The sequence below is a fragment of the Mustela nivalis genome (assembly GCF_964662115.1).
Source record: "Mustela nivalis genome assembly, chromosome: 5".
Classification (NCBI taxonomy): domain Eukaryota; kingdom Metazoa; phylum Chordata; class Mammalia; order Carnivora; family Mustelidae; genus Mustela; species Mustela nivalis.
Genome location: NC_139024.1, coordinates 101485044 through 101503670, shown reverse-complemented (window position 1 = coordinate 101503670; position 18627 = coordinate 101485044). Strand labels below are relative to the sequence as shown.

Sequence of the window (18627 nt, the reverse complement as noted above, 5' to 3'; positions counted from 1 at the left end):
TTTTTTCAGGGGTGGTAAACTCTGTGACTTCAAAGGGAGAGACTTTGCTTTATTCTGTCTCTTCTTTTAGGTTGGAAATGTTGCAGCAGATTGCCAACCGAGTTCAAAGGGACAGTGTCATCTGTGAAGACAAACTGATACTTGCCCGAAATGCTCTCCAGTCTGTAAGTTAATTTTAGGAGCCATTGGGATTGTGATGGAGGGGTTGTACCTTTGGATGAACTAAAACTTCTGTGTGCCTTTTGGTGGTCGATTCTTTCTATTGTCTTCTGCTGAAACTTGAAGGTTTTTAAAGATTGCAATCACTGTTTGCTCTCTTGCGGAACGGTGTGCAAAGAGAAAACCTATTTTTGAACCAAAAGGGAAAACAGAAAGGACCCAAGTAGTTTTTTCATTACAGTATTTTGAGTTTTATATTTGAGGCTTCTTTTGAAACTTGTTTCATGGAATTAATGTCGAGTTCTTTTAAAACACAGGATTCTAAAAGATTAGAATCAGGGGTGCAGTTTCAGAATGAAGCAGAAATTGCCGGGTATATACTTGAATGTGAGAACCTTTTACGCCAGCATGTAATTGATGTACAGATTCTCATTGATGGAAAATACTACCAGGCAGATCAGTTGGTACAGAGGTAAGATTCCTGCTTATTCGTGCTCTATCCTTCTGTGGAATTGCTTCATGGACACTTGCAATGGGAATGTAGACTGTGGCAGTTTTATGAAATATATTTCTTAGGCTCTTTTTAGTTGAAAATGTGTGTCACCTTAATTCTGATATATTTTGATATGTTAATTAGGTATTCTTCAAAAGTAATAGGAACAATATTTTATTGTACATACAATATTGAACACTAGTAACTAACATACTTCATGTTAAAATATTTGTTATGACATTTGAAAAAGGGAAAATATGAAGAAAGTATCCTTTATAACTCAACTTTTAAGTTTTCTGTTTATCCTATTCTGAAAATGTTTATAACAAAATGTTGGAACAAATTGTATGTATGAAATTCTCTATCTTAGAGAAGTGGGTTTGAAAGTAGAAATGGAACCTTCTCAGGTTGTAGACTATATATATTATAAATATATATATCAGGTATATATAAAGCAAAAATTCTAAATGATGCTTTGGTCTAGTAATTTCACATTTAGGAATTTATAATAATTTTAAATATAGTAAACATATGAATAAATATAGAAAAAAAGGTTTGTCCATGTCAGAGATATTTTATAATAACAGAATTTGGAAATATCCTACATGTCAAGCAATAGAATTGTGTAGTAATTATGTTCATTATAAATGATAGTTATAAAGTATATTAATTATGTTCATTATAGTATAATAATTATGTACATTATAAGTGATAGTTATAAAGACTTTGTGATAATATGGAAAGTGCTTACAGCACAAAGTTCAGTGAAAAAAATTGTGATGCAAAATTTTATTAATATGATTATAGTGATTTTTTTTTAGTAGACTGTTTTTTTGAATAGTTCAGGTTTACAGAAAAATTGATAGGAAAATACGGGTTTCCCATATGCCCCTTTTTACCTCCCTCCCCAATTATCAACCATCTTGCATTAGTGTGATCCATTTGTTAAAAATTGAGCCAATATTGGGGTGCCTGGGTGGCTCTGTGGGTTAAAGCCTCTACTTTTGGCTCAGGTCATGATCCTAGGGTCCTGGGATCAAGCCCCACATTGGGTTCCCTGCAGGGAGCCTGCTACCTCCTCTCTCTCTCTCTTTCTCTGTCTGCCTCTCTGCCTACTTTTTATTTTTTTTAATGTTTTATGTATTTATTTGACAGAGATCACAAATAAGCAGAGAGGCAGGCAGAGAGAGAGGAGGAAGCAGGCTCCCTGTTGAGCAGAGAGCCTGATGCGGGCCTTGATCCCAGGACCCTGGGATCATGACCTGAGCCGAAGGAAGAGGCTTTAACCCACTGAGCCACCCAGGCACCCCTCTCTGCCTGCTTCTGATCTCTGTCTGTCAAAATCTTTAAAAAAAAAAAATTGAGTCAATATTGGTACATTACTATTAACTAACTAACGTCCATAGTTGGCATTAGTGTTCACTCTTTGTGAAATTGCATTTTTTATTATAGTTTATCCCTTTTGATTTTTCTTTTCAGGGTGGCAAAACTGCGTGATGAAATTATGGCCTTAAGGAATGAATGTTCCTCCGTGTACAGCAAAGGACGCATGCTGACAATGGAACAGACGAAACTCATGATATCAGGAATTACTCAAAGTTTAAACTCAGGATTTGCACAGACCTTAAACCCCAGTCTGAACTCAGGGCTGACCCAGGGTTTAACACCCTCCCTGACCCCTTCTAGTGTGACATCAGGCCTGTCATCAGGTCTGACTTCCCGCCTGACTCCATCTGTCACTCCGGCTTATACACCTGGTTTCCCATCAGGGGGATTAGTTCCAAGTTTCAGTTCAGGAGTAGAATCCAATTCATTGCAAACTCTGAAGTTGATGCAGATCCGAAAGCCCCTTCTAAAGTCATCTTTGCTGGATCAGAATTTAACAGAAGAGGAAGTCAACATGAAATTTGTTCAGGATCTTTTGAATTGGGTTGATGAGATGCAGGTAAAAGAATGTTTATTCTACCTGAAAGCTTCAGTCTTTACTGCTGCCAGTTTGTTTTCTAACTCTAGCATCTTTCTGTTTAAAGGTGCAGCTGGACCGCACTGAGTGGGGATCGGATTTGCCAAGTGTTGAAAGCCATTTAGAAAATCATAAAAATGTTCACCGAGCTATTGAAGAATTTGAATCTAGCCTTAAAGAAGCTAAAATCAGTGAGGTATATGAATTTAAAATCTGTATATATTTCATTTTAGCTTGCTGTTGTTTTGCTCTTTTTAAATAAAGATCCTGTGACAAAATAATAGATGCAGTGAGTATAAGTCAGAATTCCTTGAGATCCCTAAACTCGATGTCTTTTTATCCCATATTATAGATTCAAATGACGGCACCTCTGAAACTAACTTACGCTGAAAAGTTACACCGATTAGAGAGTCAGTATGCAAAACTCTTGGTAAGGCTTTTTGTTTTTTGTTTTTTAAACTTCATTTTTTTACTTTTACTAAGAATTACCCTTAACTCCTTTTGGTTAAAACATGATTCTTACAATAATTTTCTTACAAAGAATACATCCCGGAATCAGGAACGGCACCTTGATACACTCCATAATTTTGTAACTCGTGCAACTAATGAACTTATTTGGCTGAATGAAAAAGAAGAAGAGGAAGTTGCTTATGACTGGAGCGAAAGAAATACCAACATAGCTCGGAAAAAAGATTACCACGCTGTAAGTATCGTCTTTGTCATTGAATGAAAGTTGTATCTCAGGTTTAGGTCTTTTTTCTAACCTTGCTTCTTCATTCTTTCTTACATTAGGAATTAATGAGAGAATTGGATCAAAAGGAAGAAAATATTAAATCAGTTCAGGAGATTGCAGAGCAGCTACTTTTGGAAAATCACCCAGCCCGACTGACGATTGAGGTAAGTCAGAAAGTATAATAGTCATGGTTGAATATTGACATTTGATGATTACTCTTCAGATTCTTTTATTGCTGATAAATTGAAAAATACAAACAAACTTTTATTACAGCATGGCTCAAAAATCACGTTTCTGACAAATCATCATGATTCTTGCCTTTAACTATCGCTTTCTCTAAGTGTGTCACCCACAAATCTCTTCCATTAAAGGTACCTTTGCTAACTCCCATGGCTAAAGAGATCTATTACAGTAAATATGAAGGCTCTTGACTTAAAAAAACTTTATTTTATTCCTCACTGTGATATTGTGCAACTGATGTATCCTTCTTGCCTCCCTCACCTGTCCAAAATGGGGCAGTCCTTCTAACCCATAGAGCTGTGTGTGAAGAACGGGACAAATAGTGTACTCTTACTTAGTACAATTCTTGGTACACTTGTTCCCAGGAAATATTTGTTATTATTACTTAATAATTTTATTCATGGCTGGTTTTGTGAGGTATATTGAAACAACAACCTGGCAAAGCCTTATGGCGTAGCGGACACATTTCAAATCCAGAAGTGGAGAACTGGAGTGAGATTTACCAAGTCTCCCATGTGGTAGTGGTGGTCTATTTAATTTTTAGTCCTATTATATACTAGGTAGAGTGAGTGACTTTCTAAATGTAGAGGGGGTTATATAGGAGCGAGAGGAATGTTAAACTCATGGTAGATTGCCAGAGGGAACAAATGGGGCTGTGCTTACAATATGAGCTGCTTCAAGCAGAGGCATCTGATAGTCTTTGTTCACTGCCATAGTACAAAAGATGACTGAAATTCTAGACCTCCACAGAAAGTTTTGGGAATGTTATATTTGACCTTCTTCATATATAGCCACAATCTTGCATGCCCATGAAATGCCATATAGGAAGTTAAAGACAGAAGAGTAGGGGGAACAGTAGGGAAAGCAAATTAGAATACTGAAGGGTGTATATACTTTTGTATGATGAGAAACTAAAAATAGAGTCTTCTTCAAGGTGGAGATGAAAACTATTAGGGAATATGATTATAGGCTAAGTATTTTAATGGGACTGGGTAATGTGAATGTGAACCTGATTACTTTTATGTAGAGATGTTAATCTAATTAACTAAAAGTTTCTTAAGGAATAAAATTAAGCCTGAGTCATCTTTACTATTCCATTGCCCTATTCAGTGTCTTGTGGGTACGTAGATAATATTTAGTTAATTATCTACACTATTTCATATGTTATATGAAAAAAGAAACTAATAATCTAACAACACACAATGATATGTCTTTTATAGCCAATTTGCTGGAAGTAGCTTAATTTGAGGCCAAGGTAATATGGCTGTGATATGTTGCCAGGTTTCCAGTGCTGCATTGTATATTCCATTCCAAAAGCCTGCTTGAACGTAGCTCCACATGAATGAGATTTTCCAAAAGGGGAAGAATGACAGGCTTACTTAAGATAGTCATTAAAGCATCTAGAGCTCCCTCTTCTGGAAGTCCGTGAATTGCATCTTAAATATAAAAGCGTGTCTTATGTTTTCTTTAGGAAGTAGATGTTCTTTCTGTTATATTTTGCTCTCGTGAGAGATTTACATTGTATTAGAAATTCAAGTAAAAATATTTTAAATAAAAATTCTTAGTACTATGAGAATTACAATTCCAAAATTACAGTGATAAGGAATTGCATCCTGTCTTCTCCACTGTCCCCAGACCTGCCCCTTGCAAAAGACATCTCAGTTACCCCTCCTCTCCTCAAGAATTTCTAGTTTTATTTCTAGTTTTAAAAACAAAACAAAGAGAAGACTACAGAACCGTTTATTTTGGTCTGAATTTTTACATTTTTATTTTTATTTTTAATTTATATTTAAATTTTTAGGACTGGCTTTGTGCAAGTAAGAACTCTTACATAGAAGGGGCACTTTGCTACCCTAATTTTCACATCTTACTGTTAGAATAATCTCATCATCTGTTCAGATAGCAGGGTTTTTAAGCCTTTAAAAGCTTTGCTGTGTATGTACGTCATCACTCTTCAGCTGGTTACAGTGGCTGTGTTTCATCCTGAAGGCATACCGAGCAGCCATGCAGACGCAGTGGAGCTGGATCTTACAGCTGTGCCAGTGTGTGGAGCAGCATGTAAAGGAGAACACTGCATATTTCGAGGTATACGAACAGAATCACAACATCTGCTGATGGTATTGTGATTTTGGTCTATTTACAGAAAGTGCCTTCCTGTTTATTAAGGACATGTATGTAACGTGTGGGGGAAATAAACTGAAGTATTTTTCTTTGTAGCATGTATGGGACATAGGTACTATAGGATCAATTGAAGCCATCTTTTCAGGGGGAAATCCTTTCAAAACCTTTAAAAATGTCAGAAAATCTTGATTTTATAAATGTCTTTTTTTTTTTTAAGAGTTTATTTATTTATTTGACAGAGATCACAAGTAGGCAGTGAGGCAAGCAGAGAGAGAGGAGGGAGCAGGCTGCCTGCTGAGCAGAAAGCCCGATGCAGGGCTCAATCCCAGGACCCTGGGATCATGATTTGAGCCGGCAGAGCTTTAACCCACTGAACTACCCAGCCACCCCTATAAATGTCTTTTATAAAGAGATATTTCATTAGAGAGAGCTCTTTTTTTTTTTAATTTTTAGAAGTTTTAAAAAATTGTTGGAATTTCTCTACTGCTTAAAAATTATTTGGACCCTTAAGTAAAATAGAACTTCTCCCAAAATATTATAGGGCCAAAACACAATATAGATATAAAATTTAGATACTTAGTGTTTACTGATACTCACCCAGATTCAAGAGCTGTTTAGGTAAAGGAGTGATGTGACTATTACGTGGTCTTGTGATTTTATTCTATTTTCTCTCATGAGGGGTACACAGGACTCTGGTACTCCAACTGGACAACTCTCTGCTTTACTGGCATTTGATATACGCTAACTGCCAGTTTTCCTCTTCTTACAGTTTTTCAATGATGCCAAAGAAGCTTCTGATTACTTAAGGAATCTAAAGGACGCCATTCAGCGGAAGTACAGCTGTGATCGATCAAGCAGCATTCACAAGCTGGAAGACCTTGTTCAGGAGTCAATGGTACTAGTACAGAAACCCATGCATTTCATCAGCTGTGTATAACAGGATTAGATTAGTATTTCTTTATACTTATATGTGTGCAGAACTTTGTGTTTTTTGGGTATTCCTGATATTTCCATCTCATTCAATCAAAAAAGCAGTTTTAGTATTTTTTTGGTACCAAGTACCACAAAAGTGTTTTTTTTATGTGATTGCCTCAATATTTTAAATATTTTGACAGTGGGGTGTGTGTGTGTGTGTGTCTGAGTTTAGTCATTCACTTCACAAATAATTGTAAGCGCTTTTATATCCTAGACACTGTTTTAAGTACCGGAAGTAGAGCAGTGAGGAAGACAGACAAGAATCCCTACCTTCCTGGTGCTTAAATGCTAAAGGGGGAGCAGACCATAAATATAAATTAGTGAAATATGTAATATAGTGATAAATGTTAGTGAGGGAAAAAACCATCCAAACAGAACAAGGGAAAAAAAATCCAAGAGAGGGAGGAGGGGAATTGAATGTATAGACCAGCTAGGTTGTCAGGGAAGAATTTTATGATGAAATTTTATTTGTGTTAATCCCTAAAAGAAGAGAGAAATCTTTTACTTTTTAAAATCTGCCTTTTTTAGGGGCACCTGAGTGGCTCAGTGGGTTAAGCCGCTGCCTTCGGCTCAGGTCATGATCTCAAGGTCCTGGGATCCAGTCCTGCATCGGGCTCTCTGCTCAGCGGGGAGCCTGCTTCCTCCTCTCTCTCTCTCTCTCTCTGCCTGCCTCTCTGCCTACCTGTGATCTCTGTCTGTCAAATAAAATAAATAAAATCTTAAAAAAAAATAAAATAAAATCTGTCTTTTTTATTTCTTAGGAAGAGAAAGAAGAACTTTTGCAGTATAAAAGCACAGTAGCAAGCCTGATGGGGAGAGCAAAAACAATAATTCAGCTGAAGCCAAGGAATCCCGACTGTCCACTCAAAACTTCTATTCCGATCAAAGCTATCTGTGACTACAGACAAATTGAGGTATTCTAGAAATAAACCAGTTTCTGTCATTATTCTTAGCTTTTTAAAAATGAAGTCCTATTGCTGACCAGTGGTAAAGTTTTCTACTTCAAAAAAACAAAACAAAACAAAATCCCAAGATTGGGTACGGTAAAGGGTTTGTCAACAGTGATCTCATTTGGTTATTCTTTTCTCCATTTAAAACCAGATAACCATTTACAAAGACGATGAGTGTGTTTTGGCCAACAACTCTCATCGTGCTAAATGGAAGGTCATTAGCCCTACTGGGAATGAGGCTATGGTCCCGTCTGTGTGCTTCACAGTTCCTCCACCAAACAAAGAAGCCGTTGACTTTGCCAACAGGTTTGTATGCATTTGCTAAACACATACAGCTGAGTTTGGAGGCTTGCTGAAGGTTAAAGAAACAATCAGTACTTTGTCAAGGCCCATAGGATCAGAAGGATCTGGAACTAGTAAACTTGGAGTAGTTTACAAACAGGAAGAAAAATTATAGCATGTTTTCAGAGGGAGTGAAAAGGCTTAATCAAGTGTTTGGTTTGTTTGCTTTTTTCATGTATTTCAGAATTGAGCAACAGTATCAGAGTGTCCTGACTCTTTGGCACGAGTCTCACATAAACATGAAGAGTGTAGTGTCCTGGCATTATCTCATCAATGAAATTGACAGAATTCGAGCTAGCAATGTGGCCTCAGTAAGTATGAATTAACACATCAGCCTAATCTGTCCAAGAATGTGGGGCACTCTGTGGGTGCAGTTTGTATTTGTTCCAGAATAGGATGGAGTCCAGCAGATCCATGCTAATATTTATCCATTTAATAAATATTTGTTATATACCTGCCATATATAAGGCACTTTCCAAAAATGGGGGAAATCTGGATATCCCATATTTAATTCAGTGCTTATTACATTTTGGTAGGGAGATAGGATGTAGTGTTTGGACTTACAGGGATGGATATAGTTTGATTTCATTTTTTAGTGTTTTATAGTCTCATTTTTCCTTATCTATTAAAACTTGAAATTGTTAATAAAAATAATTTCAAATCGTTCTTCTATATATGACTACTAATACGAACTAACATACACCAGAAGACTCTAACTTAGGATCTTTCCCATTTACATTTAGTTCTTAGTACTATGATCACTTGCTTACATGGATCCTTGATCTTCTTTAGATAAAGACGATGTTACCTGGTGAACATCAGCAAGTACTCAGTAACCTACAATCTCGTTTTGAAGATTTCCTGGAAGATAGCCAGGAATCTCAAATATTTTCGGGCTCAGATATAACACAACTGGAGAAGGAAGTTAATGTATGTAAACAGTATTATCAGGAACTTCTTAAATCAGCAGAAAGAGGTAAAGCATGAGAATCCTTGTGTTTTTTTCCCCCATAGATGTTTAGTCTAGGTTCTTTTCTGCTCAGTGAGAATCAGTCTTTGGTGTGTTATGTTATCCGCCTATGATGGGTGCTGGAACATTAGAAGCACTTGTGAGGTAGGAAGCTGCAAGGAGGGGTTCGTTTATTTCTAAATGATCAATTAATAAAAAGATGCCAACTAAATATTATGTGACAAGCTGTGAATTCTCAACACATCTCCTTTTTAATATTACTGTTTTGCAATGTAATGTTCAGAATAATCCTTTAGTTTTTGAAAAGATTCAGTTATTTTTCCATGTACCAAACCTGGGTGGTTTTTTTTTTTTAAACACTTGATTTTTTAGAGCAGTTTGAGATTCACAGCAAAATTGAGAGGAAGGTACAGAGATTTCCCATGACCAAACCTGGATTTTTTACAGAGGTTAAGTTAAAGGAGAAGATTTTGTCTAGTTAACTTTTGTTAAATATAGTTTATTCTGGACTCCTTTGATATTATTCAGAAATAAAAATTTTATTAGTAATCTATTTAAAAAACTCTTAAATATTAACAAATTCTTTACATTTCATTTCTAAGCATTTTTTTAAATTTTAAAGATTAATCTGCAGCTAATGTAATTCAAATTTTTGTGAACATATAACAGCATAATATATTACTCTCCTTGGACATCATAAATCAGAAATTGACACTTAGAATAGTATTAGGGAAGTTTTATTAAATGTTCATAAATTGTAAGGTCAACTTTATTAAGTTTCATGTCCTTAGCATGGGATTGTGGTGATGACAGGTAACCTTAGTTTGTCCAGAACAACATCCAGAAGACAGAAAACATAGTGTTTTCTCAACATTCTATTTACTTTGACAGAGGAGCAAGAGGAATCCGTGTATAATCTCTACATCTCTGAGGTTCGAAACATTAGACTTCGGTTAGAGAGTTGTGAAGATCGGTTGATTAGACAGATCCGCACTCCACTGGAAAGAGATGATTTGCATGAAAGCGTGTTCAGAATCACGGAGCAGGAGGTGAGATTTGTAAATGGGTTGGGACAGAATTAATTGAAGATAAATGACTGTCTCAGTGACCTTCATTGTTAACTCCAGTGACTTCTCATGTGCTCAGCTTTGCCTAGTGGTCCCTTTGTGAGTTCTGGTTATGTATTTATTGCTTATCATGAACTACATGAGCTACATGAACTACATGTAGTTCATGATAAGCAATAAATACATACATAATTCATACATTCATAATACATACATAATACATACAAAATTGCTATATAAGGTAAGGTATACCTTACCTTATATTGCAATTTTGCATATAAGGTATACCTTATATTGCACATAAGGTATAAGGTATACCTTATATGAAATACATACATAATTCAATACATACCTAATTCAGTTCTGCCTTTTACTCAAGTAAACGCAGAAACGTGCACCCTTTCACCCACTGTGATGGAGACTCTTGAGGTTTCTCACAGTGAAAGCGGGTATGTTTGTTGATCATCTACTGAATGCAGAAGCATTAAGTTACATGTTTGTGCCCGAGGACATGGGCAGTAAAAGTATTACTGATTATAAAACTGGAATGCTATGGCTTAGCTTCTTGATAAACAGAAAGTAAAGAATATATAGCTTTTTAAGTCAGCAATTATAATATAGATTGGTTTTTTAAAACTGTTTTAAGAAGGATACCCCATCTGGAACTATAGACTAATACCTATATTTATTCTTTACGTTATAGAAACTAAAGAAAGAATTGGAGCGACTTAAAGATGATTTGGGAACAATCACAAATAAATGTGAAGAATTTTTCAGTCAAGCTGCAACCTCTGCATCAGTTCCCACCTTACGATCTGAGCTCGGTGTGGTCATTCAGAACATGAACCAAGTCTATTCTATGTCTTCTACTTACATAGAGAAGTATGCTACCTCTGTCGTAGTATAAATTTGCTTCATGCAACTGTCATATTCATATGTACATATAAATATAGATATGCTGTTCATTTAAAAACATTCATAAAAATGAACGTGTTTTTCCCTTTTTTGTATTAATAATATTATTTCCATGGAGTTATTATGCTTCATGTTGAAAGGAAATGGGTGTCAGAGATTAGGGCATATGTATGATCTTCCCACATTTTGCCTATGGTGTCAGTCCCTCAGCTGTTGTAGCCTGGTGGATTGGTCTAAAAAAGGGTTGAAAGAAGACCACCGTACCCTGAATCTCTTGCAGAATCTGCTGGGCAGGGTGTGGATTAGAGCACTCGCCCTCCATTAAGAAGAGACTTAGCTGAATGTTAATCTGGGAGTAAATGTGTCTGTGTTCCAAACCAAGAAAGGGCTATATCATGCTTAGTGATGTGCGTCAGGACTGTATTACTGGAAGATAAACAGTTAAATTAATAGGAAGCTATTGTTGCATTCTCTTTTTTAGACTGAAAACTGTTAATTTGGTGTTAAAAAACACTCAGGCAGCAGAAGCCCTTGTAAAACTCTATGAAACTAAACTGTGTGAAGAAGAAGCAGTTATAGCCGATAAGAATAATATCGAGAATCTGATAAGTACTTTAAAGGTATGTCCCTCCCTTACAGCGGCAGCATTTGCTCAGATCATAGTCTAGAAGTATTTCTCTAACACCTAGATCTTTAGACATGAACTAGCAAATATCTTAATTTGAATACATTTATATCCGTTTCATTTCATATCTCTATGTAGCCATAGCTTAGTGTAAATAAGTCATTTTTCGGAGAGTTCTCCTCATTTGAAATCTGCATCTCTTTGTAGATAGTAGCTTTTTATAATCATTTCATGTCAGCAAAAGGAGCTGAAACTGAAAGTTTCTTTTAATGGATTCTCTCACTGAATGAGGTGGTTATTTTAAGACATCAAGGAAGTAAGTAGTGGAGTTAATTCAGGAAAGGAAAAAGTCTGGTAGTTGTACTCATCTGTATTAACATTTCTACATATAAAGCATTAAGTATGGAATTATTGCAAAGTTGAGAAATTATCTCATTGATTTTTAATGCATGTATTCATTTTCAAACAATGGGATTAGTAGATGTTTAAGAAATAGGCAATTAAAAAGACTTACTGAGGTAGCAAACTTGCTCATGAATATATTTTGTTTTATTGATATGAAAATTCTATTAGGCTCAACTTTATAAAATTGTTTTTTTAAGATCAAAGTGCAGTCAAAAGTTGACAGTTTCATATGGTTTAGCCCAATATATTGTTTTCGTATATGAAAGATAGTCTTTCCTTTATCTGATTTTATATCAGTTATTTGTAAATAAATTGTAAAATCAGGTAAATAAATGTAAATATGTGTTTACATAGTGAGTGGTTGATGCATTTTATAACATTCACCAATTAATGTATTTTAGCAATGGAGATCTGAAGTAGATGAAAAGAGAGAGGTATTCCATGCATTAGAGGATGAGTTGCAGAAAGCTAAAGCCATCAGTGATGAGATGTTTAAAACATATAAAGAACGGGACCTTGATTTTGACTGGCACAAAGAAAAAGCAGATCAATTAGTTGAAAGGTGGCAAAATATTCATGTTCAGATTGACAACAGGTTAGTATCTTTTTTTGTTCAGTTTCAGCAGAGAGTTGTTAATGTTTATCCTTGTATTCTAGGTAAAATCTAAACTTACTAGGTTTTATAAAAACTCCCATATACAGTATATATATATATATTTATTTATTTACCTTATATAGCAAAACAGTAAATTTTAAAATAATTATTTTTCAACTCTGTATTGTTCAAACTGTTGATGTAGTCTGACATTTGTATAGTAAGTCTATTTGCCTTTTCTGAGGAAAATTGTAACCAACTTAAAATATTTAACTAACCTAGATTTAGTAAGCGCATGGATCATGTGTTTCACAGGGCTGTTTAGAGCAATCTGTACTAGACCTAAGAAGTGTGAAACAATTGAAATGACCTGATGTTCATTTTAATTGAGGATACAAGAGGGTTGAAATCATTCATCCAGTGACCCAAATAGAAAAGCAAAAGGAAACGGGATTTTTTGTGCTCATCTTATTCATTTTAATGTTTATTTTAATGCAAATAAAGTGCTTTTCTAATATAGTGCCATTCTTAGGAAGTAAAATTATGTTCAAATATATGTTATTAAATCTCTATCAAGTACACGTTATGTAGATTTAATGTAGAGGTTTTAAAATTACAGAAACAGATATTTTCATTTAATCACAGTTCCAGGAAGTACTCTCTGAGTCTGCATTGGACCCTCTGTTGAATTACGTTGTCATTATTTCAAAAGTGAATTGCCATTTGATACAAGCTTTGGGTATTTAAGGCATGCTGATAGATCATAATTACGGTCAAATTTCCAATTTTCCTGATGTTTAGCTAGTCTGTTAGGCTTGGACCTGGAATAATCAGTATCACTAAATTGCACAAATCCAGGAGCAGAGTATTTATATGCAACTTCAGCCAGTATGGAGTGCCCTTGGGCCTCAGGGAGCTTAAGCCTAGAATTCTTTCACTTATCCCTGTTGTTACAGTGAGTGCCTTGCAGTACAGTCATCTCGTCTTTCCTCTTAATGGGTACTGTTGGAAACTGTGACTCTCTTGTTTTTATTCTCTAAGGTTACGGGACTTAGAAGGCATTGGCAAATCACTGAAGTACTACAGAGATACTTACCATCCTTTAGATGATTGGATTCAGCAAGTTGAAACTACCCAAAGGAAGATTCAGGAAAACCAGCCTGAAAATAGTAAAACTCTAGCCACACAGTTGAATCAACAGAAGGTAAGTAAAAACAGTTTCTTATATCCAGGTTTTGTCTGCATGTGGTCAGTCATCATCCTTATCTGCCTTCACCTCATTAAAAGAAAAAGTCCGCCAACTATTTAGAAGAAGGTAAAGAGTAAATCATAAGTATTAAAATCCTGTAATTCAAATTCATCACATACTTCGATTTCTTGAAAGTCAGTTTTGAAAGTATAAGAAATAAGAAAATAGCATGTTGGGACAGTGTTCAAATTTCGAATGGTCATTTAATCATAGATATGGAAATCATTTTAGTACTTTGATGGCCACAATAGTTTTGCGGGATCCCAAATAAATAAAAACAGTAGTGGTAAAAAATTGGACAGTCACATTTGACAAAGAATTGAATTCTTTGAGATTTTTATTCCATCCTAACGAGACAGTAGTGTCTAGTTTTGCTTTGATCAGGAGTGGGTGGGGGCCAAAGCCTTCAAATCTACTTTTGATTAATTCCTGTGGAGTTTAGTAATTTCTGTGTTGGAAGCCACCTGAGGGTGGGTCACTTATGTGGCTTAATTCAGAATTTTGTCATTTGCCTTATTACATATTAAGTGCAAAAGGCTAAGGAGCTTTACTGTTAAAGGGCATGGCTATTTCTTAGTTCCTGAGCACCTTAAGTGGCTAAAAAGCATAGAGTTCCCTTGTTCTTTTTCTTCTAAACTTTATGTGTTTATAGATGCTGGTGTCCGAAATAGAAATGAAACAGAGCAAAATGGATGAGTGTCAAAAATATGCAGAACAGTATTCAACTACAGTGAAGGTAAGAAGATTCAGTTACTTCCATCAAATTTACTATTTAGATATGTGATTCGACAATATACTTAGAAAACAGGAAGTTTCTGCAAGTCATTTGACTCTGTGAAACAGTGAAAACAGAGAATCTTCCTGGGAGCCCTGTGACACTTATCTCCTAATTCTCTGTGACATGTGAGTCACACGTCAGCCTCTGCTTCATTCATCTTCTCTCCATCACAGACGTGCACAGCTGCACACACACACGTTAGAAGAGATGTGTAGCTCTGAAATTGGTTTCTTACCACTTATCTCTCTCTCTCTCCTTTAGCATCGCTAGAGTAGTCCCTGGAAGAACTTGACTTTCTTAGGAGACCATTCACATGTCTAAAGCTGTTGGCCCTTGGTTGGGCCTTAGCCATCCAGATCTGAAGTTCCATTGCTTAGCCTGGTGAAAGGGAGGCTGAATATAACTAGCATATTGTAACTAAATGTTTCCATGAGCTTCTAAAGAGAATTAGGAAACTTTTCTGACCACCCTAGATGTTTCTGATTTTTATTGCCACATTGGAAACATCCCAGGATTAGATAGTTTCCTAAGAATGTAGTTTTGTAGTAATTTTTAAAAGTTACTTAGTGACAATGAATTTTGGAACACTGAGAAAAAAATTAAAATAAAAAAACACATAAAGAATAAACTGGTGGCTGCCAGAGGGGAGGTGGGGAGGGGATGCATGAAATAGATAAAGGGGATTAAGAGTACACTTACCTTGATGAGCACACTGAAAAATGTATCAAATTATTGAATCATTATGTTGTACACCTATAACTAAAATAACACTGTATATTAATTATATTTCAATTAAAAAACACCAACTGGAAATTCTAGAACTGCCAAAACACAGTATCTAAAATTTTTTAAAAGATGAATCGAAAAGAAAAGTTAATCAGTGACACCTGGGAGTCACAGCAAGGAGCATGGGGCTCCTTGCTCAGCAGGGAGCCTGCCTCTCTCTCTCTCTCTCTCTCTCTCTCTCCCTGGTGCCACCTGCCTGCTTGTGCTTGCTCGCTCGCTCTCTATCTGACAAATAAATAAATAAAATCTTTAAGGAAAAAAAAAGTTACTTAGTGAAATCAGGTTCAGTTTCTGTACATCAAGCCACTGTAGAATGAAGCATTAATGCTTTACTTTAATTAATTTAATCTCACCTACTCTGTTATACAGGACTATGAGTTACAAACAATGACCTACCGGGCCATGGTAGATTCACAGCAGAAATCTCCAGTGAAACGCCGAAGAATGCAGAGCTCAGCAGATCTCATTATTCAAGAGGTAGTTAAAGTGCAGGGAAGAAGAGAGGGGATATAGAAGAGAGGAACAATACCTAAAATATTATATTTATATATTTGTAAGTGGTAGAGTACACATAATAGGAATTGTATCATTTTAACCATGTTTAAGTGTGCAGTTCAATGGCACTTGGTGACTTTACATTGTTGTGCAAACCTGACTGCTGTCCATTTCCAGAACTTTCTTCCTTGTTTCCAAAAAGAAACCCTTACCTAAAGAGTGCATTTTATTGAGGGTTGTAAAAAAATCCTTGGAAGAGCTTTATTCAAGATTAATTATTAAGGGGGTGGGGGGTGAGCCTGGTGGTGGGTATTAAGGAGGGCACGTATTGCATGGAGCACTGGGTGTGGTGCATAAACAATGAATCTTGGAACACTGGAAAAAAAAGATTAATTATTAACTGCAGAGAATAACAAATGTACTTTGTCAATTAAATTTAGAGGAGATTGTTATTTGATACGGTTTGTACAGCAGTAAGTAATAAGCCCATTTCTACCTATTTGCCATTACTGGGCAATTGTGTATTTTACCATCACAAAGGCTATTTAATGTTACAGTTATTAATCAATGTTCATTAAACTCATTTAGAGCCACTGGAGATTATGTTTTTATTGTTTATTTCATTATTTGCAGTTCATGGACCTAAGGACCCGATACACTGCTCTGGTCACCCTCATGACACAATATGTTAAATTTGCTGGTGATTCATTAAAGAGGCTGGAAGAGGAGGAGGTAACTATGAACCACTAACTTAAAGGAACTACAATATGTTTGGGAAAACAAAAAAAGTTTTCATGACAAATTTACATGGATGATGAGTTATTATTTAATTAGGCAATTACAGTGAAAAACAGTAGAGGCCTAGGATTTTTCTGTGTGTTTTTGATTCACTCCAGCAGGAGAACTTTGTTTATTTTCACTCTAAGATGCAGATATTATTAAAGTTAATGTCTGAAATGGCTCTATTTAAATCATGAAATGTTGGCAGTTTGGCAGGATTTTTTTTCAGTTTTCCTATATTTGAGAAATATACTTCTTTTGAATAGTATAATTACTACTATTAAGATGACTACAGAAATACTACTTAAACACGTTGGTTTTATACATTTTAAAGTAATTTACATTTTCAAGGATTTAAAACATAAAAGCCATTAATTTAGAAGAGGCAGGGTTTTGTATAAAATGATAGTACTTTAAGAATTGTGGAGTTTTTTGTTTTATTGTTTCCCAAAAGGTATGCTGTATGGTAAAAGACCATTTAAGTACCATTATAATTTGGAGGATTTCTGTGCTTTAAGTCTACATTTTAAAAATAAGTTTAGAAATAGTTACTTATAAAAACTATATTGTCATAAAAGGCTGTTGTATTTAATTTTGAAGAGGTTATACTGTGCTTTATTATCTTGAATTGTTTCTATTCCTAACCTCAGAACAGACAAAAATAGTAGACAGAATGCTAATATAAGTAGGTTGTGGGGCATTAGCCATTTTAAATTAGACTGTTCTTGAACTTCTGAAGATGATTATACTTAGAGTAACTTCATATAACAAGAGAACTAAAGCAGTAGTGGTATCTAAATGGTGTTAACTTTCTTATTTTCTACCTGAGTCACTATTTTAGTCTGTTCAGAATTAACAGTTTCCTGCAATGAAATCACTAACCAAGCTAATTGCAAGTCTTTATAACAAGATTCCTTTGTGCTTAGAGAGGAGAACCACAGAATCTGTGATCAAATAATTGCTATACATCTTTCACCTGTAAAAGAGCATCTGTAATTTTTAAAAATATTTTTAGTTTTTGAGAGATATGATTCCACTTAAAATGCTATGTAGGTCTTTTAAATTCTATATTTAAAAATACGCATTTTCAATTGTTTATTTAGTTAAATATAAGCTAAGTCCTTTCCCTCTCTTATAGTGTATCTCTGGTTGCACATAAATGAGCCACTTCCCTTAGTTTATCTGATGAGATAATATATTAAAGTTGATGGAACCAAGAGATTTTTCAAAAAGCCTGGTATATATAAAAATTATGCTTTTCATCCTTTGAAAAGATTTATACTGAATTGAAACTCAAAACAAGACCATGCAGAGACTATAACTTAAAATATATAAGAAAACATTACTGATTGGAAATTCACCACTAAAAGATCATATTAATGGAATGTCTCATATAAAAATACAGAGCTCAGTTTTCAGACTCAAGAGTGGTATTCCTGAAACTGAGTCTGCAAAGACTTGTATTGGAAATCTTGGTCTGAGAGCAGAATTTTTAATAATAAACATAAAATCAAAGAGGGATACAAACTAATTTGAGAAGAGGAAACCGAATTACAGAAATGGTAGTAGAGTATCTGTAATGGCTGTTAGATGGGTAGATTTTCTAATCTGTGATGAGAGAAAAGTACATCAAAAATTAATTGATGAGATCAAAGGACAGGGTGTTTTTCTGGGGGAATAGTTAGAGAAACCTTGAGGAAGTTATTTTTATATGAGTAGATTTGAGATCTAAGAGAAAGAAAATCAGCAATTGGATTAAATTGCTTCTAGTAATTTGTGTGGTATTTGCTAAAACATTCAGACTTACCTAGACAATGTGAGATGATTAACAATCACTAAAATGGCTGTAATTAAGTACTGAGGGTTCAATAACAAAAATTTTTTCCTGAGAGAGTTTTCATTTTTCTAACCTCACAGCATGAAAGAGAAAAAGTGACATCCTAGTGACAGCTAAGTTTTAAGGGAGTTTTGATAAACAATTGAGAA

General features: G+C 35.1%; 1 protein-coding gene across 16 annotated transcripts in view; it reads left to right on the top strand.

Annotated features, from left to right (window-relative positions):
* Positions 1-18627, top strand: part of DST (dystonin) — a 469472-nt gene that overhangs the window by 305249 nt on the left and 145596 nt on the right. For all 16 annotated transcript variants that reach the window (XM_082731256.1, XM_082731255.1, XM_082731253.1 and 13 more), the window contains 21 exons: positions 71-164; positions 477-631; positions 2132-2597; positions 2683-2811; positions 2968-3045; positions 3157-3318; positions 3408-3512; positions 5578-5673; positions 6479-6604; positions 7446-7598; positions 7786-7940; positions 8161-8287; positions 8769-8952; positions 9838-9995; positions 10717-10895; positions 11410-11548; positions 12360-12553; positions 13595-13757; positions 14455-14538; positions 15736-15843; positions 16495-16593. In XM_082731256.1, coding sequence (XP_082587382.1) covers positions 71-164; positions 477-631; positions 2132-2597; positions 2683-2811; positions 2968-3045; positions 3157-3318; positions 3408-3512; positions 5578-5673; positions 6479-6604; positions 7446-7598; positions 7786-7940; positions 8161-8287; positions 8769-8952; positions 9838-9995; positions 10717-10895; positions 11410-11548; positions 12360-12553; positions 13595-13757; positions 14455-14538; positions 15736-15843; positions 16495-16593 — 3154 coding nt within the window. The remainder of the gene's footprint in view (positions 1-70; positions 165-476; positions 632-2131; positions 2598-2682; positions 2812-2967; positions 3046-3156; positions 3319-3407; positions 3513-5577; positions 5674-6478; positions 6605-7445; positions 7599-7785; positions 7941-8160; positions 8288-8768; positions 8953-9837; positions 9996-10716; positions 10896-11409; positions 11549-12359; positions 12554-13594; positions 13758-14454; positions 14539-15735; positions 15844-16494; positions 16594-18627) is intronic.